Genomic DNA, 24,759 nt, shown 5'->3' on the forward strand with positions numbered 1-24,759 from the left:
TCGACGGTCCATGATGGAATGGATTCTTGGTCAGAAGCGCTCCGATGAGTACTCGCGGAAGGAGGATGGTGTGATTTGGATCTGGATTCTTGCCTCTCTTATAGGCAGATTATTTGCACAGCTAGGGGGTAAAACATAAAAGATACCCTGGCTTTTCGCATTCGTGCGACGCGTGGAAGATGGCCATTATTGGGCGTGGAAGCCAAGAAGTGCAACATTGATGAGGAAGCCGGACACTGTTCGGCAGGTACATGGAACTTGAGGGAGAACCCGCCTTGCAACGCCGAAGACTATAAACGCGCTGGACTTATCGTCATTGAAGCCTGGTTCGGGGGCTACTGAGAGAGTCCTGGACAAGGGGGTGTCCGGACAGCCGGACTATCATCGTCCGCCAGACTCCAAGACTACGACGATACAAGATTGAAGACTCCATCCCGTGTCCGGATGGGACTTTCCTTGGCGTGGAAGGCAAGCTTGGCGATACGGATATGTAGATCTCCTACCATTGTAACCGACTCTTTGTAACCCTAGCCCTCTCCGATGTCTATATAAACCGGAGGGTTTTAGCCCGTAGGACACAACAACCATTACAACAATCATACCATAGGCTAGCTTCTAGGGTTTAGCCTCCTTGATCTCGTGGTAGATCCACTCTTGTACTACCCATATCATCAATATCAATCAAGCAGGAGTAGGGTTTTACCTCCATGGAGAGGGCCCGAACCTGGGTAAAAACATCGTGTCCCTTGTCTCCTGTTACCATCCGCCTAGATGCACAGTTCGGGACCCCCTACCCGAGATCCGCCGGTTTTGACACCGACAATAATACTATCGGAGGAGTAAACGATGGAGGGGGCACCGCACACGGCTAAGACAATGTTGTGCTTTGGGGTGCCCCTACCCCTGTATACAAAGGAGGAGGGGAGGAGGCCGGCCACAAGGGGCATGCCAAGGGATGGGGGAGTCTTACCAGGACTCCACCCCTAGTAGGATTCGGCCCCCCGTGCTTTTTTCCTTCTTACGGAGGTGGAAAGGGGGAAGGAGAGGGAGTAGGAGAAGGAAAGGGGGGTGGCGCCCCCTTTCCCTAGTCCAATTCGGCCTCCTCCCTTGTGGGGGGCGCACCAGCCCCTTGTGGGCTGGTTAGCCACCCTCCCATGGCCCATATCTTCCACCGGGGGGTTCCGGTAACCCCTCCGGTACTCTGATTTGTACCCGATACACCCCGGAACCCTTTCGGTGTCCGAATACCACATTCTAATATATCAATATTTACCTCTCGACCATTTCGAGACTCCTTGTCATGTCCGTGATCTCATCCGGGAATCCGAACAAACTTTGGTCACCAAAACACATAACTCATAATAGAAATCGTCATCGAACGTTAAGCGCGCGGACCCTACGGGTTCGAGAACTATGTAGACATGATCGAGACACATCTCTGATCAATAACCAATAGAGGAACGTGGATGCTCATATTTTTTTGAGGAATTGACAGTGGGAGAGAACTCCCACTGTATTTTCATATATCTATATAAATGGGGTGTTTACATAGACATATCAAACACATACATAATCTCCACTCCTACATGGTGTTACCGCTAGGGGTGGGAAGCTACTCCATACTTACTGGAAAGCACTAGGCTAAGTGTATGTTACAAAAGTATGGAACACAGAGGAAAGACTCAACTAAGTGTGTCACAGTAAGAGCGCAGGGCAACTCTACGGGCTACCTTAACTCTATGTTGCAGAAGTCTCAAATCCTCCTTGAAGCGAGCAAACCAGGATGCAATGCTTGGGGCAATACCTCTGAAGTGGTCCTTCCACAAGCTCCAGGAAGCGGTGTAGAATACTTCTACAAAGAAGGGATTGGGCCAATCCGTTTGCGCGTTGTGGAGTGAGGTGAACCTATCTTGAAAATCACGCCAGTTAATGTGTAGCTTGGCCCAGCACCTCCTACTGAATGGGCAAGTGAAAACCATATGCTCAAGAGTCTCATCAACATTGTGCCCACAGAGAAGGAATGTAAAATCATCACCAATGTTATAGTGTCTTCTCCGAAGCATATCACGTGTGTTGAGCCTATCTTGCAGCAGCAGCCATCCGAACACTTTGATCTTCATCGTATAGTTAGATTTTTAAAGCTTCCTGAAGGCAGGGTGAGCTATTGCGGTCTTAAAGTAATTGTTGTAGTAGTCTTTTGGTCTATAATCGGCATTGCCCCAAATATAACGCCAGACGTCGGTCGTTGTTGTTGATGGGTTTATTTCAAACAAGGCCTGCTGAATATCTCACTCCTCACTATGAGCCAGAGGAGACATCGATAGGTGAAAGGTTTCATGCAGATCTGTGGTGGCCCGGAAGTCAGCAACCGTCATGTCTTCAGGCAAAGCAAAGGAGAAGGCACGGGGATTGATACGTCTCCAACGTATCTATAAATTTTGATTGTTCCATGCTATTATATTACCCCTTTTGGATGTTTATGGGCTTTATTTTACACATTTATATCATTTTTAGGACTAACCTACTAACCGGAGGCCCAACCCGTATTGCTGTTTTTTTGCCTATTTCAGTATTTCGAAGAAAAGGAATATAAAACGGAGTCCAAACGGAATGAAACCTTCGGGAGCGTGATTTTTGGAACGAACGTGATCTAGAGGACTTGGAGTGCAAGCCAAGAAGCAGCCGAGATGGCCAAGAGGGTGGAGGGTGCGCCCCCCTATCTCGTGGGCCCCTCGGGCGGCCACCGACCTACTTCTTCCTCCTATATATACCCACGTACCCCGAAAACCAGCAGGGAGCCAACGAAAAACAATTTCCACCGCGTAACCTTCTGTATCTGCGAGATCCCATCTGGGAGCCTTCGCCGGCGCTCTACCGGAGGGGGAATCGACCACGGAGGGCTTCTACATCAACACCATAGCCCCTCCGATGAGTTGTGAGTAGTTTACCACAGACCTTCGGGTCCATAGTTATTAGCTAGATGGCTTATTATCTCTTTTTCGATCTCAATACCATGTTCTCCTCGACCTTCTTGGAGATCTATTCGATGTAACTGTTTTTGCGGTGTGTTTGTCGAGATCCGATGAATTGTGGGTTTATGGTCAAGTCTATCTATGAGAAATATTTGAATCTCCTCTGAATTCTTTTATGTATGATTGAGTTATCTTTGCAAGTCTCTTTGAATTATCAGTTTGGTTCGGCGTACTAGATTGATCTTTCTTGCACTGGGAGAAGTGCTTAGCTTTGGGTTCAATCTTGCGGTGTCCTTACCCAGTGACAATAGGGGTTGCAAGGCACGTATCGTATTGTTGCCATCGAGGATAAAAAGATGGGTTTTATATCATATTGCATGAGTTTATCCCTCTACATCATGTCATCTTTCTTAATGCGTTACTCTGTTCTTATGAACTTAATACTCTAGATCCATGCTGGATAGTGGTCGATGTGTGGAGTAATAGTAGTAGATGCAGGCAGGAGTCAGTCTACTTGTCGCGGACATGATGCCTATATACATGATTATGCCTAGATAATCTCATAATTAGTCGCTTTTCTATCAATTTCTCGACAGTAATTTGTTCACCCTCAGTAATACTTATGCTATCTTGAGAGAAGCCACTAGTGAAACCTATGGTCCCGGGTCTATCTTTTATCATATAAGCTTTCAATCTACATTTATTTGCATCTTTACTTTTCCAATCTATATTATAAAATACCAAAAATATATTTATCTTATCATACTATCTCTATCAGATCTCACTTTCGCAAGTGGATGTCAAGGGATTGACAACCCCTTTATTGCGTTGGTTGCGAGTTCTTTGTTTGTTTGTATAGGTGCGTGGGACTTTTGAGGAGCCTCCTACTAGATTGATACCTTGGTTCTCAAAAACTGAGGGAAATACTTACGCTACTATTGCCGCATCACCCTTTCCTCTTCAAGGAAAACCAACGCAAGCTCAAGACGTACCAAGAAGAATTTCTGGCGCCGTTACCAGGGAGGTCTTCGCTCAAGTCAAGACATACCAAGTACACATCACAAACTCATCTCCCTCGCATTTACATTATTTGCCATTTGCCTCTCGTTTTCCTCTCCGCTACTTCACCCTTGCCGTTTTATTTGCCCTCTCTTTCCCAATCTTCTCCTCTCTTTTTCGCTTGCCTTTTTCTGTTTGCTTGTGTGTTAGATCGTTTACCTTGTCTTAATGGCTAGTCCTCCTATCCTTGTTATTACTCCCGAACATGAAATTATTAATTTTAAGCAAAGGGAGGGAGAAAATTTAAAAGATGCTTGTCATAGAATTTGCAATGCTCAAAATAAATCTATTAGGAAGCTTTCTACTTCCGTACTTCTTCGCAATTTTTATGTACGCATTACTCATTGGAATAGATGCATTCTTGACACTGTTACCGGAGGGGATTTCTTGAGTAGCCATACGTTTGATGCTTATAATGCTATGTTAGATTTGTTTGGCCCACCACCTCTTTTGGTTAAGGGAACTGCTTTAACTTTGGAACATGTGATGCAACGGCTTAATATTATTGAAAATAAAGTTGCCACTGTTGAATTGATTGAAAATTTGGATAAAAAGATTCATAATCACATTACCCAATATGGATCTAGGGTTGGAGTCACTTTGAATTTTTTTAAAGAAAAAGAACCTATAGTTAATGAAAAAATAGATCTAGATTCTGCAAGAATCGGTAAACTTGAGGATATCATTACCAACTTAGCGTCGGTGTTTTCTTCCATGAAAAAAACTCCAAAACCTCCTACCAAAACTGCCAAATTTATTTATGTTCCTAAAAATAAGGGTGAATCTTCTAGTAAGGGAGACACGGATCTCAAATCAATAAGTGTTCATCCCAATTATCTCTCTATCATTAAGGAACCTTTTGCTACAAATGAATTTCTTGAATTTTTTCCTAAAGGTTTAATCATTGCTAAAAAGGGAGAAACCACTAAAAATTATAAGTGCTCTATTGAGGAATTGAGTGCCAAAGATGGCACCACTTAGATCTATCTTCGCTTTTATGCCTAGCTAGGGGCGTTAAACGATAGCGCTAGTTGGGAGGCAACCCAATTTTATTTGTGTTTTTTGTTTTTGTTTATATTTAGTAATAAATTTTGCATCTACCTTCTGTTTAGATGTGTTTTTATGTTTTAATTAGTGTTTGTGCCAAGTAGAACCTATAGGATAACCTATGGTGATAGTTAATTTGATTCTGCTGAAAAACAGAAACTTTGCGCGCACGAAATTAGTTTTGTTAAATCACAGAAACGTGCTTTTGCGTTGATTCTTTGTGCTGTAGATCAATAGACAAATTTTCCAGGACTTCCTATTTTGGTATGTTTGTTAGAGTTCCATAAGTATTCGTGGGTTACAGATTGCTACAGACTGTTCTGTTTTTGACAAATTCTGTTTTTCGTGTGTTGTTTGCTTATTTTGATGCATCTATGGCTAGTATTAAGTGGTATGAGCCATAGAGAACTTGAAATACAGTAGGTTTAACACCAATATAAATAAAGAATGAGTTCATTACAGTTCCTTATGTGGTGGTTTTGCTTTCTTTCACTAACGGAGCTTATGAGATTTCCTGTTGAGTTTTGTGTTGTGAAGTTTTCAAGTTTTGGGTAAAGATTTGATGGACTATGGAATAAGGAGTGGCAAGAGCCTAAGCTTGGGGATGCCCATGGAACCCCAAGATATTCAGTAATAGCCAAAAGCCTAAGCTTGGGGATGCCCTCGGAAGGCATCCCCTCTTTCGTCTTTGTTTATTGGTAACTTTACTTGGAGCTATATTTTTATTCGCCACATGATATGTGTTTTGCTTGGAGTGTCGTGGATGATATTAGTATTTTATTTTTAGTTTTCCACAATCATCCTTGCTGTACACACCTTTTGGGAGAAGCCCACTTGATTATAATTTATTAGAATACTCTATGAGCTTCACTTATATCTTTTGAGCTAGATAGTTTTTGCTCTAGTGCTTCACTTATATCTTTTAGAGCACGGCGGTGGCTTAATTTTGTAGAAATTGCTAGTCTCTCATGCTTCAATTATATTATTTTGGGAGTCTCTTAGAACAGCATGGTATTTGCTATGGTTATAAAATTGGTCCTAGAATGGTAGGCATCCAAGTTGGGTATAATAAAAACTATCATAGGAAGTGAATTGGATGCTATGATCAATTTGATACTTGATAATTGTTTTGAGATATGGAGGTAGTGATATTAAAGTCATGCTAGTTGGGTGATTATGAATTTAAAGAATGCTTGTGTTGAAGTTAGCAGGTCTCATAGCATGCACGTATGGTTAAAGTTGTGTAACAAATTTGAAACATGAGGTGTCCTTGAATTGTGCATCCTTATGAGGGGCGGTCGGGGATGAGCGATTGTCTTTTCCTACCAATCTATGCCCCTAGGAGCATGCGCGTAGTGCTTGGTTTTTGATGACTTGTAGATTTTTGCAATAAGTATATGAGTTATTTTGACTAATGTTGAGTCCATGGATTATACGCACTTTTACCTTTCCATCATTGCTAGCCTCTTCGGTACCGTGCATTGCCCTTTCTCACCTTGAGAGTTGGCGAAGACTTCGCTGGTGCATCCAAACCCGTGATATGATACGCTTTATCACACATAAAACTCCTTATATCTTCCTCAAAACAGCCACCATACCTACCTATTATGGCATTTCCATAGCCATCCCGAGATATATTGCCGTGCAACTTTCCACCATTCCGTTTATCATCATGACACGCATTACTATTGTCATATTGCCATTGCATGATCATGTAGTTGACATCGTATTTGTGGCAAGGCCACTTTGCATAATTTTTCATACATGTCACTCTTGATTCATTGCCCATCCCAGTACACCGCCGGAGTCATTCATATAGAGTCATATCTTGTTGTAGTTTTGAGTTGTAATTCATGTGTTGTAAATTAATAAAAGTGTGATGATCATCATTATTAGAGCATTGTCCCTAAAAAAGAAAGGCCAAAAGAAAAAAAGAAAGGCCAAAAAAAGAAAGGCCCAAAAAAAATAAAAATAAAAAAAGAGAATAAATAAAAAGAGGGCAATGTTACTATCTTTTTTCCACGCTTGTGCTTCAAAGTAGCACCATGTTCTTCATATAGTGAGTCTCATATGTTGTCACTTTCATATACTAGTGGGAATTTTTCATTATAGAACTTGGCTTGTATATTCCTACGATGGGCTTCCCCAAAATGCCCTAGGTCTTCGTGAGCAAGCAAGTTGGATGCACACTCACTAGTTTTCTTTTGTTGAGCTTGCATACATTTATAGCTCTAGTGCATCTGTTGCATGGCAATCCCTACTCCTCATGTTGACATCAATTGATGGGCATCTCCATAGCCCGTTGATTATCCTCGTCAATGTGAGACTTTCTCCTTTTTTGTCTTCTCCACACAATCCCCATCATCATATTCTATTCCACCCATAGTGCTATATCCATGGGTCACGCTCATGTATTGCATGAAAGTTGAAAAAGTTTGAGATTATTTAAGTACGAAACAATTGCTTGGCTTGTCATCGGGGGTCTAGAATTTGGGAGCATTTTTGTGTGACGAAAATGAAGCATAGCCTAATTATATTATTTTGTAGGGATGAACTTTCTTTAGCCATGTTATTTTGAGGAGACATGATTGCTTTGATTAGTATGCTTGAAGTATTACTATTTCTTATGTCAATATGAACTTTTATTCTGAATCATTTGGATCTGAACATTCATGCCACAATAAACAAAATTACATTGAGAATTATGCTAGGTAGCATTCCACATAAAAAATTCTATTTTTATCATTTACCGACTCGAGGACGAGCAGGAATTAAGCTTGGGGATGCTTGATACGTCTCCAACGTATCTATAAGTTTTGATTGTTCCATGCTATCATGTTACCCCTTTTGGATGTTTATGGGCATTATTTTACACATTTATATCATTTTTGGGACTAACCTACTAACCGGAGGCCTAGCCCGTATTGCTGTTTTTTTTGCCTATTTTAGTATTTCGAAGAAAAGGAATATCAAACGTAGTCCAAACGGAATGAAACCTTTGGAAGCGTGATTTTTGGAACGAACGTGATCCAGAGGACTTGGAGTGCAAGCCAAGAAGCAGCCGAGGCGGCCACGAGGGTGGAGGGCGCGCCCACCCCTACAGGGTGCACCCCCTATCTCGTGGGCCCCTCGGGCGGCCACCAACCTATTCCTCCTATATATACCCACGTACGCTGAAAACATCCAGGGACCCAATGAAAAACAATTTCCACCGCCGTAACCTTCTGTATCCGCGAGATCCCATCTTGGAGCCTTCGTCGGCGCTATGCCGGAGGGTAAATCGACCACGGAGGGCTTCTACATCAACACCATAGCCCCTCCGATGAGTTGTGAGTAGTTTACCACAGGCCTTTGGGTCCATACTAATTAGCTAGATGGCTTCTTCTCTCTTTTTGGATCTCAATACCATGTTCTCCTCAACCTTCTTGGAGATCTATTCGATGTAACTCTTTTTGCGGTGTGTTTGTCGAGATCCAATGAATTGTGGGTTTATGATCAAGTTTATCTATGAGAAATATTTGGATCCCTCCTCTGAATTCTTTTATGTATGATTGAGTTATCTTTGTAAGTCTCTTCGAATTATCAATTTGGTTTGGCTTACTAGATTGATCTTTCTTGCAATGGGAGAAGTGCTTAGCTTTGGGTTCAATCTTGCGGTGTCCTTACCCAGTGACAATAGGGGTTGCAAGGCACGTATTGTATTGTTGCCATCGAGGATAAAAAGATGGGGTTTATATCATATTGCATGAGTTTATCCCTCTACATCTTGTCATCTTTCTTAATGCGTTACTCTGTTCTTATGAACTTAATACTCTAGATGCATGCTGGATAGTGGTCGATGTGTGGAGTAATAGTAGTAGATGCAGGCAGGAGTCAGTCTACTTGTCGCGGATGTGATGCCTATATACATGATCATGCCTAGATAATCTCATAATTATTCACTTTTCTATCAATTGCTCGACAGTAATTTGTTCACCCACCGTAATACTTATGCTATCTTGAGAGAAGCCACTAGTGAAACCTATGGCCCCCGGGTCTATCTTTTATCATATAAGCTTTCAATCTACATTTATTTGCATCTTTACTTTTCCAATCTATATTATAAAATACCAAAAATATATTTATCTTATCATACTATCTCTATCAGATCTCACTTTCGCAAGCGGCCATGAAGGAATTGACAACCCCTTTATTGCGTTGGTTGCGAGTTCTTTGTTTGTTTGTGTAGCTGTGATGTCTACTACACAACCTTCTTCTTGTAGACTTTGTTGGGCCTGCAAGTGCACAGGTTTGTAGGACAGTAGCAAATTTCCCTCAAGTGGATGACCTAAGGTTTATCAATCCGTGGGAGGCGTAGGATGAAGATGGTCTCTCTCAAAACAACCCTGCAACCAAATAACAAAGAGTCTATTGTGTCCCCAACACACCCAATACAATGGTAAATTGTATAGGTGCACTAGTTCGGCGAAGAGATGGTGATACAAGTGCAATATGGATAGTAGATAAAGGTATTTGTAATCTGAAAATATAAAAACAGCAAGGTAACTACAGATAAAAGTGAGCGTAAACAGTATTGCAATGATAGGAAACAAGGCCTAGGGTTCATACTTTCACTAGTGCAAGTTCTCTCAACAATAATAACATAGATAGATCATATAACAATCCCTCAACATGCAACAAAGAGTCACTCCAAAGCCACTGATAGCGGAGAACAAACGTAGAGATTATGGTAGGGTACGAAACCACCTCAAAGTTATTCTTTCGGATCAATCGGTTCAAGAGTTCATACTAGAATAACACCTTAAGACACAAATCAACCAAAACCCTAATGTCACCTAGATACTCCATTGTCACCTCAAGTATCCGTGGGCATGATTATACGATATGCATCACACAATCTCAGATTCATCCAACCAACACAAAGTACTTCAAAGAGTGCCCCAAAGTTTCTACCGGAGAGTCAAGAAAACGTGTGCGAACCCCTATGCATAGGTTCATGGGCGGAACCCGCAAGTTAGTCACCAAAACATACATCAAGTGGCACGTGAAATCCCATTGTCACCACAGATAAACACGGCAAGACATACATCAAGTGTTCTCAAATAAAGACTCAATCCGATAAGATAACTTCAAGAGGGAAACTCAATTCATCACAAGAGAGTAGAGGGAGAGAAACATCATATGATCCAACTACAATAACAAAGCTCACGATACATCAAGATCGTGCCATAGAGAGAACACGAGAGAGAGAGAGAGAGATCAAACACATAGCTACTGGTACATACCCTCAGCCCCGAGGGTGAACTACTCCCTCCTCATCATGGATAGCGCTGGGATGATGAAGATGGCCACCGGTGATGGGTTCCCCCTCCGGCAGGGTGCCGGAACGGGCTCCCGAGAGGTTTTTGGTGGCTACAGAGGCTTGCGGTGGCGGAACTCCTGATCTATCTTGATATTCGATGTTTTTAGGGTACGTAGGCTTATATAGGCGAAAGAAGTTGGTCGGGAGGTGCTCAAGGGGCCGACGAGACAGGGGGGCGCGCCCAGTAGGGGGGGGGGGGCGCCCTCCTATCTCGTGGCCTCCTCGAGGATCTTCTGGCGTGAACTCCAAGTCTCCCGGATCATATTATTCCAAAAAATCACGCTGCCGAAGGTTTCATTCCGTTTGGACTCCGTTTGATATTCCTTTTCCTCGAAATACTGAAACAGGCAATAAAACAACAATATGGGTTGGGCCTCCGGTTAATAGGTTAGTCCCAAAAGTAATATAAAAGTGTATAGTAAAGCCCGTAATCATTCAAAACAGATAATAAAATAGCTTGAATGCTTCATAAATTATAGATACATTGGAGACGTATCAAGGTGTTTGGGACTTTTGAGGAGCCTCCTACTGGATTGATACCTTGGTTCCCAAAAACCGAGGGAAATACTCACGCTACTATTGCTGCATCACCCTTTCCTCTTCAAGGAAAACCAACGCAAGATCAAGACATAGCAGGGATGCGATGCCTGTAGCACGTCATTGGACCACAAATCTTTCCAGAGCAGCGTGGTCGAGCCATCAACCACTTGCACACGTGAAATTCCTTGGTAGATCGGCGATAACTTGAGGATATCTTTCCACCAAAAGGACCAGAGTGAATCCACAACATGCGGCACTTGGTTGACGTACTGATTATCCCAAGGCATGTTAACCCAAGGAATGTCAAGTTTGTTATAGAACTTGTGCAGAAACTTCAGCAAGAGAGCTTCATTGTGGATTTTAATATCAATCATTCGTAATCCACCTTTGCTCTTGGGTTTGCAGACCATATCCCAAGTAGCCAAAGAATTGCACTTGTCACCTTGCTCAGTTTTCTTCGTCCATAAACATCTCCTTCTAATCTTGTCAAAGATTTCAATCAGTTTAGGAGGGAACTTGAGTGTGTACATGGCAAATACCAGAAGGGAGGTGACAGACGCGTTGAGCCAGGAGAGGCGCCCCCCATAAGACATCATGGCGATCATGGCAGTGAGGCGACACTCCATTTTGCAAAGTAAGGGCATGAGCTCATGTATGGTGGGTTTGGTAGTGCCAAGCGGAAGGCCAAGGTAGGTGAAAGGCATGGTGCCTACATTGCACTCAAAGATGTTGGCAAGTCCAGACGTGGTGGTTGCATCAAGGTTGATTGGAATGAGTGTTGACTTATGAAAATTAATCTTGAGTCCAATTGAGGACACGTAGTCAGAAAGAATTTCCTTGACACGGAGCGCTTGATGCGGGCAGACCGGAAGGACAAGGAGGGTGTCGTCAGCGTACTGAATCACCGGGAAGTCATGTTGACCGTTGCAAGTGAAGGGCAAAAAAAGATCTCCACATCGGAAAGCATCATTAACTACGGCTTGCAATAGTTCAGTTGCAAGGACAAAGATTAGGGGGGACAAGGGGTCGCCTTGCCTCACCCCACAACGGCAAACGAATTGCCGGCCGGGAACACCATTAAGAAGAACGGACGAGCGGCCCGAGGAGAAGAGGCACTTGATCCAACAGATCCACTTATCATTAAATCCCATTTGCTGCAGAATGCGAATCATTGGTTCATGTGCAATTGTATCAAAAGCCTTGGCAAAATCGAGCTTAAGTAAAATGATTGGTCGGCCTGAGCTTTGGCATTGGTATAGGTATTGATATGCCCATGCAAGACAGTCTTGGATAGTGCGCCCCTTGATAAATCCATATTGGTTACGGTGGACAAGCGTGAGGATGACACGTTGGAGTCTATCAGCTAGTAGTTTGGTAAGTAACTTGAGGCAACAGTTTAGCAATGTTATAGGCCTGTAATCATTAACCGTCTCGGGGGAGTTGATCTTTGGTACGAGAGTGATAAGACCATCGTTAATACTTGTCACGTCCAGTGTACCATCATAGAACTGATCACAAAGGGCATAGAAGTCATGTCAAATGATTGGCCAACATGCGTTCAGAAAAGCTCCACTAAAACCATCCGGGCCAGGTGCACGGTCAGGCGTCATATCCTTGACGACATTGTCAATTTCCTCATGAGTGAAAGGAGACATGAGCTGATCAAGATTGTTCGCACGAGGAATGATGGATGGAAGATCAAATTTCATGTCTGAGGGGGAAACCGTCCCAAGGCGGGTTTTGTAGGTTTGAAATAAAAGGGCTTCTTTGGCTGGGTGATTGTCAATCAGTGTGCCATCATCAATCTTAAAGGAAGAGATATTGTTTTGGTGATACCGCTCCGTGGCCACTACTTGAAATGTTTTTGAGTTTTCATCTCCGAATTTGATCCAACAAATAGTGCAACGCTTTTTCCAATATAGTTTTTGGTATTTGAGCAAAGTCAGCAGGTGTGCCTTCAGGATGGATCTAAAGTTCATTTCAGGGGTAGACAAGTTTCTTTTATTCTCAAGCTCATCCAAATCCGCTAAGACAGTGTTGCAGTTCGTGATAGCCACCGAAAGACGAGAAATACTCTTACTCCAAATTTTCAAAGCATGCCCAAGAGCTTTGAATTTCTGGCAAAGGACTGTGGCAGCATTTGCATCCCTAATTGGGCGATTCCACACATCTCTAACAGTGTCCATAAACCCTGGATGAAGGATCCAATAAGATTCAAAATGAAAGAGCTTGGATCAGGGTATTTTGGTCTCAATAGAAACAACACAAGGAATGTGATCCGATACTGGCTTGCCAAGGGGTTTAACGAGCGTCTTGGGGTACACATTAGTCCAATGCAGAGATGTGAAGAACCAGTCTATCTGTTCGAGCAATGGGTCAGTTTGCATGTTACTCCACGTGTATGCCCTCCCTTTCACTGGTAATTCAATAAGTTGTTGCTTATGAATGATGTCATTGAATGTAATCATGTCATGAATATTCCCCCCTGGTTTATTACGATTGTCCGGAGCTCTCATGTAATTAAAATCTCCCAGAAACAACCAGTCTTAGCCATTGGGGATGTGAACATCATAAAGCCACCGTGTGAAAACATCTCTATCTGAACCCGTACACGGCCCATAAACGTTAACTAACGTCCAATGTTGAGAGGATTGAATACTGACAAAATCGATGACTAACGCAAAGGGATCATACGAAACTACCGTGCTCGAGAAAACCGAACTCTTCCCAATCGTAAGTAGCCCTCAAGAGGCGCCACGCGAGGGGACAAAAGCAAAACGATCAAATTGTTTAGGATAGCAAGTTTTAATAAACGCAAAAGTAACATCAGGCATCTTAGTCTCTTGAAGACAAACAACGGCACAACCACTGGCAGAAATAGCATTATTCAGGGTCAGTTGCTTCTTCTCAGAATTGAGCCCTCTGATGTCCCATGAGAGCACGTTCCAGCAGCTCAGCAGTGACATAGAGAGATCCAAGCTAAGCAGAGTTGCGGGAGAGATCTTCTCCCTGATCGTCCATGGCATTGGCAGACTCGGCAGAGGCAGACACCGCAGCAGGTTCAACTAACAGGGCTTCTTCAGAAAGAACAGAAGCTGGTATAGCACATCTATTAACTCCAATGTCCTACAGAGTAGCTATAGGAGTTGGGGGTGGGATTCGACCAGCAGCAGAGGCAGCAGAAGAAGATGTGCCAATAGATGGAATGACACGGGGCTTAACCTTGGAAATATTCTTGCGAATGTCAAAGAGGGGAGGTACCTTGAACCCATCATACTTGTTGGAGCGGAGGCTGCGACGCACTTTAGTTGTGGAGATGGGAGCAGCAGCCCTGGTCCTGCGAGAGCGCGTGCTAGTGTAGCCGTAGAAGCCAGTGTGGCAGTGTCCACATCAACAGCAGGGGCAATGATCAGCTCAGCCTGTTCAGGTTCCCCAGAAACATCAGATTGAATGGGCAGCGCTGGAGATGTAGTGGAGCTGTCAGCGAGAACAAGTTGAGACAGTTCCTCGATGATAACTGAAGAATGCGTCAGAGCGTTGATAGAGCTAGATTGCTGGGAAAAGTTTAGACCGTCAGCGTCATGCGTGACCAAAACAGAGAGCTGCAGCGGGTTAGATCGCAAGCCAAACCCCTCCCTCCAAGGCCCAAATGAAGCAAGCATAGGACTAACAGACTGAAATATGAAAGTTTTGAGATTGAGGCGCGGGATTGGGTCATTCAGCAGCCTAGAGAGGATCTCATCACCTTGTGCTAATAAACCAAACCTGACACCTTGTTCATGTATCTCCAGAGAGATGGTAAGCGATTCAGCTGTGGGGTTGTCAATCAATTGCATTGTCTGATCCGGCATGAAGTACATGTCAGACTAAGTCGAGCTTGTGCTGTCAAACTGGTTAATAGAATCATTCCAAGCCTGGAATGCATTGTCAAGTAGTTTGTTTTCAGGAACAAGACCATGCTGTACTGTCAGACCCTACGCAGCAAACCAGACTTGATAGTTCACAAAATGGGGTGGCGTGGGTGGCAGAGGAGGAGCAGCAGGCGCAGGCCAGGCATCCCAGCCAGTGTTGGCATTCACCTGGTGAATAGGGGCACCATTGGCAGCTCCCGCATTATTGCCGGCTCCGGGGGCACCGTTCTGAACGAGCCAATTGTGCAGTTGTTGGTGATAGAGCTGCTCGGCAGTGATCTTCGGGCCAAACGGTGGGTGCAGGTTGCCATCTGGAGGTGGCTGTTCCTCACCAGCAGCAGGAACCTCAGGGAGGAGTCCGTTCTAGTCGTTACTGCGAAGCATTGTGATATGGACTGTCCAACAATCACGCGCATCGCCAAGCTGCCAGACCACAAAGCTCTTTGGGATGAGGCGCAAGCTAATAACTCTGGCCTTGAGAAGGATAAACCTGCGGTCCTGACGAGGGTTATACCAAGAAACCAAAGATCCATACCCTCCCAGAGCCTTAGTGATGTAGTAGTCTGTTCGGCAATCATATGGAAAACCAAACATCATGATCCAAACCTCAGGCCCAAAATATGTGGTTCTTCTGTTCAGAGCCTCGTTGTGCGGGACAAAAGTAATCAACAAGTCCTCTTCTTCAAGCTCAAGCTGGGTATTCACCACAGTATCTCGCATGAAAGAATCTACGAATCCAAAAACCCCAATGCCAAAAGGGTGATCACTGACCTCAGTGGTAAAGAGCTGGGATTCCTGAAGAAGATGAACGATCTTGTTGCGGATGGTGGCTCAGCGATGCAGCGGCACATATGCACTGGCTTCAGTAATGGCCAGAAATTCATGGCTCAACGGAGCAATCGGGCCGACCACCATGCCACTGCACACGAGTCGATCTGCCTGCCCTGGCTCGACAGTGAAGCCCGGCGGGAGGAATGGCACTGGGTTGAGCGGGTAGTTTTCCATTGCCGCGGAGCAGAGTAGTGGAGAAAGGGTCGATGAAGGGGGATGTGGATGCGACGACAATGAAGGTGGAGGCAGCAGTGTGGCAGACTGCGGTGATGGGACGAGGCGGGGCGAGGCCTATTGGGTTTTCGAGGTGGAAGCCGAAGCGTGAATGGAGGGGGGGGGTGGCAATGTTGCCTTGGCAATCCATTTCCATTTCCTTTGGAAAATGGCTCGGCGACAGGATCGTGCCACGTGCCCGTAGTAGCCACAAGCATCACATCAGACGGTTTTCCTCTGAGGTTTGGTCATAGTTTGGGTGGAAAAAGGATGGCCCAGAAATCGTGACGGAATAATAGCAGTCTCCTTGGTTGACTCAGGCAGGGGGCGAGTGTCACGGTTGCAGCGTTTTGGGCAATTTCGGTTTTGTGATCCGGCCCCGAGCAATTAATGCAAATGAGACAGGCTTGGCAAGTGATCCTGGTGTGCCCCCATTGAAGGCATCTAGCACAAAGAGCAGCCCAATTAGCGGCAAGAGAATTAATGTCTTCAGCCGAATATTCTTCTTGGGCCAAATCCGCCTGATGCTGAGAGCTGAGGAGCGGGGCCCACATGTCATAAGGAGGGGCATAACAGAAAGCAGACTTGAGGAAACATTTGGGCAAAGGTGGGTACTGGACATGCAATGTGAATTTGAATTGCCCAAATAATATGCACTCAATAACCGTATCCTCCTCCGACTCTGCCTAGGCAAGATAATGGTCAATTAATGCCAGGTTGATAGCGGTCAGGGCGCTGATGTTGCACTGCTGAGGTGGCGGTGGAATCGAACAAAATTGAATTTGAATATTGTCTTTGTTCTTCACCAACGAGGAAGTAGAAGCTTCATGATCATTCTTGCTAGAAAAATTCCAATGCTTCAAATTAACAAGATTAAACTTGCTGAGCTCTTTGGCCGATGAGTGATCATTAGACTGCCCCTCCCTCAAAAAATCCAGAGAAGCAGATATGGCCACAGGCTTAAGATTCAAAACCTCGACCAACTCTTGATCCGCATGTCAATGTGAAGAAGAGAACGCTTAACAAAACGGCCATTGAACAGATGGAAATGACATACAAAGTCTGGCCAAACACGATCCTTTAAACCATAAATTGAAATTCCCCACTTTGTTGTTTGCCATAGAGAAACGAAATGATCATGAGGAAAGGGCAACAACATTGAAATCAGAGCAAATTCCCCCATGGCAACATTGCAATGCCAATCCAATCGAGTCATTCGTGAGAGGGAAGGAAGCCGATGAGAAAGAGACCACAAAAAAGAACTCATTGGTGTCTCGGGAAGGAGAGAAGTGCACTGTAGATCCAAACTAGTCTCACCTGATCGGCTAGGGACAAACCAGGAGCAAAATCCCAATGTAGTAGGCCTTCCATGGTGGTTGAACCTAGAGATCGCCATTGTTGGTGGACAGCAGGTGGGAGGGGAGAGAGGTGGGATAGGAGAGGGTGGTGGACGCCATGCCTATTTCCTTCAGGACCTTAACAATGTGGTCAGTCTCTCGTGGATGCTCATATTGGTTCCTACATATTCTACGAAGATCTTTATCGGTCAAACCGCATAACAACATACGTTGTTCCCTTTGTCATCGGTATGTTACTTGCCTGAGATTCGATTGTCGGTATCTTCATACCTAGTCCAATCTCGTTACCGGCAAGTCTCTTTACTTGTTCCATAATGCATCATCCCGTAACTAACTCATTAGTCACATTGCTTGCAAGGCTTATAGTGATGAGCATTACCGAGAGGGCCCAGAGATACCTCTCTGATACACGGACTGACAAATCCTAATCTCGATCTATGCCAACTCAACAAACACCTTCGGAGACACCTGTAGAGAATCTTTATAATCACCCAGTTATTTTGACGTTTGATAGCACACAAGGTGTTCCTCTAGTATTCGGGAGTTGAATAATCTCATAGTCAGAGGAACATGTATAAGTCATGAAGAAAGCAATAGCAATAAAACTTAATGATCATTATGCTAAGCTAACAGATGGGTCTTGTCCATCACATCATTCTCTAATGATGTGATCCGTTCATCAAATGACAACACATGTCTATGGTCAGGAAACATAACCATCTTTGATTAACGAGCTAGTCAAGTACAGGCATACTAGGGACACTTTGTTTTTTCTATGTATCCACACATGTACTAAGTTTCTGGTTAATACAATTCCAGCATGAATAATAAACATTTATCATGATATAAGGAAATATAAATAACAACTTTATTATAGCCTCTAGGGCATATTTTCTTCAAGAAGATCTGATGCTACAAAACTTCATCATAGCCTAAGACACGAAGCAGGTGATCAATGACATTGACAAAGGTAGCAACAGAGGATATGGATCTATCATTAGTGAGATCAAGCCTAAGGCATTATCTTTCAACTGTAATATTTCTTTCGAAGGTAGAGCTGCAAATATCCACGCAGATAGATTAGCCAAGTTTTCACATTCCTTTCATCAGGGACTACACGTTTGGTTGTCTGAGCCCCACGATCCGATTCTTATACCACAATATGTGGAATTCGAGCAATAAAACTTGGTTGAACCGCTAAGAAACTCTCATCAATTGTTTTTTATTTGTTTAAAAAACAAAATATCTCGTCAAATTCCGATTCACGTGCAAGCAAATAGGAGAGCCTCCTTCAGAAAATAAAATAAAAAATAGGAGGGCCTCCTTCCTCTCAAAAAAGGGTCACTAGGACTTACTAGATGCACATATAGTTGTACGATTGTCGTTGTCAGTGTTGATCTTCTCTGTTGCCATAGATGCTAGCGCACACGTAAGCTAGAGTCTTGATGCAAACCTAAGCAGCAGACGTACTTGATGTAAATTATGCGCACGCAAAGACACAAATCATTATGCTGTCACTGTGGTAGTATGGTAAGCATAAATATTACCATAAAACTGAAGAAAGGATAACTATTGCCATATGAAACATTGCGCACATCAATTGAATACACGGTTTCTTGTGTCACCGCTGAAAATCTGGATCAAAGACATACTCATTTATATTGCTCTACTATGAAACAAATCAACACCTACAAAATATTAGCCCTGCACACCACCCACCAAGACTACATTGTATCTATTATGCAATACTCATTTATATTGCTCTACTATGAAACAAATCAACACCTACAAAACATTAGCCCTGCACACCACCCACCAGGACTCTACATTGTATCTATTATGCATTGAAAGAAATTAGACACCTATCAATAGTTACTGCTTTTTTTTGCAGATTAATAATTATTTTGTCGCTTATGAAAGGTCCCAAGAACAATTCACTGATTTGATTTTGGTCTCACCATAAGGTGCCAAGAAGCCAACCCCACCTTGGTAAGCACAATGTGATATTTGGGCCAAATTCACCCATATCTTGGCAAAAGGTCTAGGAAACCAGCAATCTTGGTAGTTGTCTTCGTTAATTGACTTTCAAACATCCATGATAAGGTCATCCAAAGCTTTGTGAGACTCTTGGTCATCAGACATTTCTCTGACATGCGGATATCTATGGAAGATGCATGACATGCAGATATCTATGGAAGATGATGCATCCCCTCTCTTCAGTCTGTTGTACATATTTTCACACAATACACATGGAGATAAATATCATGAGAGCTCACAAAAAGATCAACGGTCGGACATGTTGGCGGAGGGGTTCGGCTGTGGTGGGCGCGGTCGAGGGTAGAGGGGGTCGACAAAGATGTTGGTCGGGGAGGAGGTCTTGAGAGGAGGCTTTGATTTGTGGCAGAACAAGTTGGGGCCACAAATATAATTATTTTGGTCCGAATTATATTGGTCCCTCGCGCCCTCTTTCATGCCAGCGCGTTTGGACCCAAATATTTCATTCTCGCGCCATACACGGTCCCGTCAAGCAATGTGCCATGCTTGTGCTTTGCCTGCAGATATAATGACAACAAATATTGTTGGTAGTGTATAATAACAAGATCTCCAATAGATGGTTTGCCTTTATTCAGGTAGTTCTCTCTACAGTTAACCCCCAATCAACAGTTATGTTGTAGCAAGTTGTGTTGTGTGGGTAACTGTAACGTGGGCAAAGTTCAAAAAAAAAAAAACTGTAACGTGGGCAACTTGGTAACATATTTGTGTGATATTACTAATTATAGCATGAATAACTGGGTAACTACATAATTTCCATGTTGGTAACGATGACATTTGCAACTGTGTAACTACAAAATAATCATATTGGTAACAATACAATTGCGTAACTTAATAATTGTCTCGTTGTTGACTGTAGCATATGCACCTGGCACACATAGTTGTCATATTGATAGTTGTAGCATATGAGCATAAGAATGCCAGTAACAGTATGTGCTAACTTATTACCATCATGGCCTGGTAGACCATGACCGTTGGATCTGACGAGAAACACTGACATCAACCTCGTTCCTAGGGTGATGAACAAATTGTCCTACGGCAAGTCTCCTCATCTACCATTTTACGACTTATTTTAAATTGGGCCAGTGATCTTGGTTGTGTTGCGTACATACAAATAAGCTACGGGTTACAAGACGTACAAAAAAAAGTTGTTGGTCTACTTGGCTATTGGCTATAAGGACCAAACACTTGAGGTCAAGAATACAATTCCACCCTCAAGCATTTAGGCAAGCCGTTCGGCTCTAAACCTAAAAATGAAACGTTTTGCCAGCTAACTTTCTCATTCTGAAAATGGACTATGCACCAAACGTTTTGTTGTCCCATTCTTAAAACGTCGCTGAGTGGTTTGCTTGGAACGTTTTATCGTCCCATTCTTAAATTGGGCATATGTTTCTCTCTCTCTCTCTCTCTCTCTCTCTCTCTCTCTCTCTCTCTCTCTCTCTCTCTCTCTCTCTCCTTTCAAGGCATCGTACATCTCTCTCTCTCTCTCTGTGTCTCTATCTCTCTCATTTTCCAAGTTTGCATATATGTGGCCGCGGGATATATAGAGGTATCTCGTGTGATATACAGCAGATGTGACAACCTTGTACGCACTCTCTCTCAACGACCACAAATCATCCCGTGATCGTCGTGCAACTGTGTTTGCTTTGAATGTTCCCTTCTCTTCTCCCGTCCACACACCCACGCTGCTTTGAATGTTCTCTTTTCTTCTCTCGTCCACACACACACATGCTGTCTGTCTGTTATACATGATCGTACATATTGCCACTGTGGACTACTGCCTCCTTTTCTAAATATGGACTACGTACTGACTACATACGGAGTGAAATGAATGAATCTACACTCTAAACTATGTCTATATGCATCCGTATGCAGTCCATGTTGAAATCTCTAGAAAGACTTGTACTCCCTCCGTTCCAAAATAGATGTCTCAACTTTTTACTAACTTTAGTACAAAGTTGGGTCATCATTTTGAACAGAGGGAGTAGTATTTAAGAACAGAGGGAGTACATAGCAATCATGGTACATACTGTCAACAACCACAAACTGAGCCTGGGAGCGAGCCATTAAGTCTCTCTGTCTCACGCACACACGCGCGCGCATTCCAAGTCACCATATATAGAGTGACATTCTCATACGTCCTCCCGACAACCACAAGTTAACGCGTGATTCAGAGAGCATGATTGATTTGATTCTTCTTCACAGAGAGAGAATCTTTCTGCAGTACATGACCATATGTAGCCAAGCCATTGAAGACCGGCCAGTGACCATGACTGATAGTCACTCACATGCTCACAGCTAAAAGACGGGATACAGTAAAGATGATGCCCTCGCAAATGCAAGTTACATTAATTATATCATGAATCATCGGTTGTTTCTTTATTTCCGCACAAATGTAGTATCTAGTATATTGCCAAGGACTAAATGCTGCCTCATGACATTTTGCACACATAGTTCCAGGTAATATTACCAATATATAATTGAGAAAAATGATTCAATCTACTAATTATATCATATATAGAGATACGCGGCCAGCCGCGGTTGAGCTTGCAAAACAAGGGGTTCAAGTAGGGCAAGGCTTGCATTGCCTTCCTGCAGACTGATATTTTTAACGCCTACAGGTTTTGTCCAAGTGAAGGCCTGCAGCATTCTTGCAAATAACATCATTGTGATCGAGGTACCAAGTGAAATCCCAGGACAACCCCTTCTCCCACTGCTAAAAGAAATGAAACGTAGGCCCGGCTCAGTGAGAAGAACATTCACGGTATTCAAATGCCTCTCAGGGCGAAACTCAAGTGGTTCGCTCCAGATCTTGGGGTTTCGGCCAAGTCCAAGCCGGCTTAAAAGGATGTGGCTATCCTTTGGGATGGTGTAGCCGGCGATAGTGGTGTCCACCATTGCAACATGGGGTAAATTAAGAGCATGGTATGTGTGTATGCAGAAGGCCTCCCGGATACACGATTTGAGATAATTTAGCCGAGGAATGTCAGACTCCTGGACAAGTCTATCTTTACCAACGACAGCGTCGAGTTCATCTATCACTTTTTGCATGATCTCCGGCCTGTTAATCATCTCGGCGAGCGCCCACTCAACCGCATTTGATGGGTTGTCGACTGCTGCAAGCACCATTTCCTACATCGGTCGATGTTGGAATAAATAAAGCAATAAATACAATACAAGAAGAAAAAAGGTCAATGCGTATGTAATATACTCCCTCCGTAAAGAAATATAAGAGCGTCTAGATAGATCTAGACGCTCTTATATTTCTTTATAGACGGAGTATGCTTGAAGAATAGTGAATGAACTTTCTGTTGAGGTAGATCCTACTAACCACTGTTTGGGCTCTTATTTCTTGTAGTGAGAGCAACGGTTGTCCCTCTGCATCTTTAAGATGAACTAGGACATCCAGAAAGTCTCTAGCCCCTTTATCTTCACCACCTTTCTCAAGAGTGGATGACCTTTCATGGATCCGTTCCCATATGATAGGGTCATGCAACCGGTTAATTGTTCTCATGACATCCATGGAAACCTCCTCATGACCATCCAAGTCGAGGCCTACCAGGGCTGGGATGTAGTCAGACACACAGAAGCTGTACACATGGTTGAGGGCCGTGAAAAGAGCGGCAACATGTGCCTCCTCCTCATATCCTGGTCCATTAGTCGACGAAGATGGTAGGTTGCTAAAGTATCTCTTACCGAACACAAGCCTTCTTATCAGGTTACAACAGAAATGTTGTGCCACATGGCGCACGTTAACAATGTTTTTTGCATGTGGCATCATGCCATAACAAGCGGTGTTGTTAGCGTACCTTACAAGGTGGTCATACTCCTCCTTCCGTAGGTGGTGGAGCTTCTGCTCCATGGACGGGGTGGGGATCTCCAAGGTGAGGACGCGCCTCATCTTCTTCCACTGCTCTCCATGCGGTGACAAGACGGAGCCCTTGTACCCAAAGCTGACTGTTCCCGAGGCGAAGGTGGTGGGACGGGAGGCGAAAACTTCATCCTTCTTCCGGAGTACCTCACAAGCTATCTCCGGGCATGCCACAACAATGACATGAGTAGCCCCGAGACGAAGGCACATGATGTCGGTGTTCATCTCCTTGAGAAGGCGATGGATCCACCGGAACACTGCTGGCTTGTTCCAAATCATCTGGTGCATGTTCCCAATGATGGGCAGTGTGGCAGGCCCCGGGGGCAGCATACCTCGTCGTGCCTGTTGCCGCTGGGACAATACCGCTCTTTTGATTTTTTTGAGAAAATACAACAGCAAGGTGGCCATGATAACTATAACCAGCGTACCAAGAGTCATATTGCATGAGCTGGTCAGGATGCTATATGGACTAGAATAGGTGGAAAGCTGTGGAATAGATAGGATGGGGACGACAAAGGGCTGCTTGAAGACTTGTGTTCGAAGACACTCTTGCTTGGTGCATATATTTGTAGGACATCCGGGGAGCTAGCTAGCTTGGCTGCAGTTCGTCCACGGTTCCATGCATCGTGGACGTACTCAGGTTCATATAATTATTTTATTTGTTAGAGATATTCTTTAGTTTGATCAGCTTCATGAATTTTTTCCAATCGTCAATATCAGAGAAGGCATCTGCTGAGGTAGATCATATGGTGCCTTTCATCCAGACCCTTTCTAAGGTATAATTTTTGGCTTTACTGCAGAAGAGTTGCTTCAGCGATTATTTGTTTGTTTATTCATTCCCGAATTTCACTTGTGTCATGTGTGGTCTGCATTCCTTGGAGATCATAGATTATCTCATCTGCGGAGTGTCTTGGTGACCATCCCGGTCCCCCCGAGTCTACTAAATCTTTTCTAGGCTGTGCTTCTGCTTCCACGGTGGAGGTCAGCCTCGGCCTTGCTTTGGAATCTTGCACTGGGGCCGGGTTTCTTGTGGGTGTCCGTCGACCCGTATAGAGCAATTCTCTCTTCCACACACGCATTAGCTCCAGTTAGCACATGATGCACGAGTGTTTGGTTTGTAGCTAGCCTCAGGGCATGACCCTTAAACCGCCCTCATCTGTCAACACCAAGCGGTCCAGACGTCATACACCATCCAACACGGTACCCCACCTTTCGTGGACTGATAAGGACATTACTTTTCACGCAAACCGGAAACAAACCAGGCGGCTTTGCGGGAGTGCGGATACCCCAGCCCATCAAAATTGAGGCAGAGCCCGCACATTTGGAGTTGGCGCACTCTTTCAGCGGCACCCCCCGCCCCCACCTTTCTTTACCCTTTGTGTTATCATCCTGCCGCTCTCCACTCCAACTCTCGTCCTTTTTCGCTGCCACCGATGCGTTGAATCGTTTGAAAAGCTGCCAGAGATAGCATAGGTGGAGGATACAACGAAGGCGGCGACCCGAAAGATCGACTCGACGACACGGCAAGCCGGCCACCTCAAAA

At 44.0% G+C, this 24,759-nt stretch overlaps 1 protein-coding gene across 1 annotated transcript; it reads right to left on the minus strand.

Moving 5' to 3' along the window:
* Positions 1 to 21,656: 21,656 nt before the first annotated feature.
* LOC119361757 (tyrosine N-monooxygenase-like) lies at positions 21,657 to 23,769 on the minus strand. The gene is made up of 2 exons (XM_037626901.1): positions 22,677 to 23,769; positions 21,657 to 22,477 (listed from the first exon to the last, which is right to left on the minus strand). The coding sequence occupies exons 1-2, from the start codon at positions 23,652 to 23,654 to the stop codon at positions 21,857 to 21,859; spliced, it is 1,599 nt and encodes a 532-aa protein (XP_037482798.1). The 5' UTR covers positions 23,655 to 23,769; the 3' UTR covers positions 21,657 to 21,856.
* Between the last annotated feature and the right edge of the window lie 990 nt (positions 23,770 to 24,759).

This window comes from Triticum dicoccoides, chromosome 2B (assembly GCF_002162155.2).
Source record: "Triticum dicoccoides isolate Atlit2015 ecotype Zavitan chromosome 2B, WEW_v2.0, whole genome shotgun sequence".
Classification (NCBI taxonomy): Eukaryota; Viridiplantae; Streptophyta; class Magnoliopsida; order Poales; family Poaceae; genus Triticum; species Triticum dicoccoides.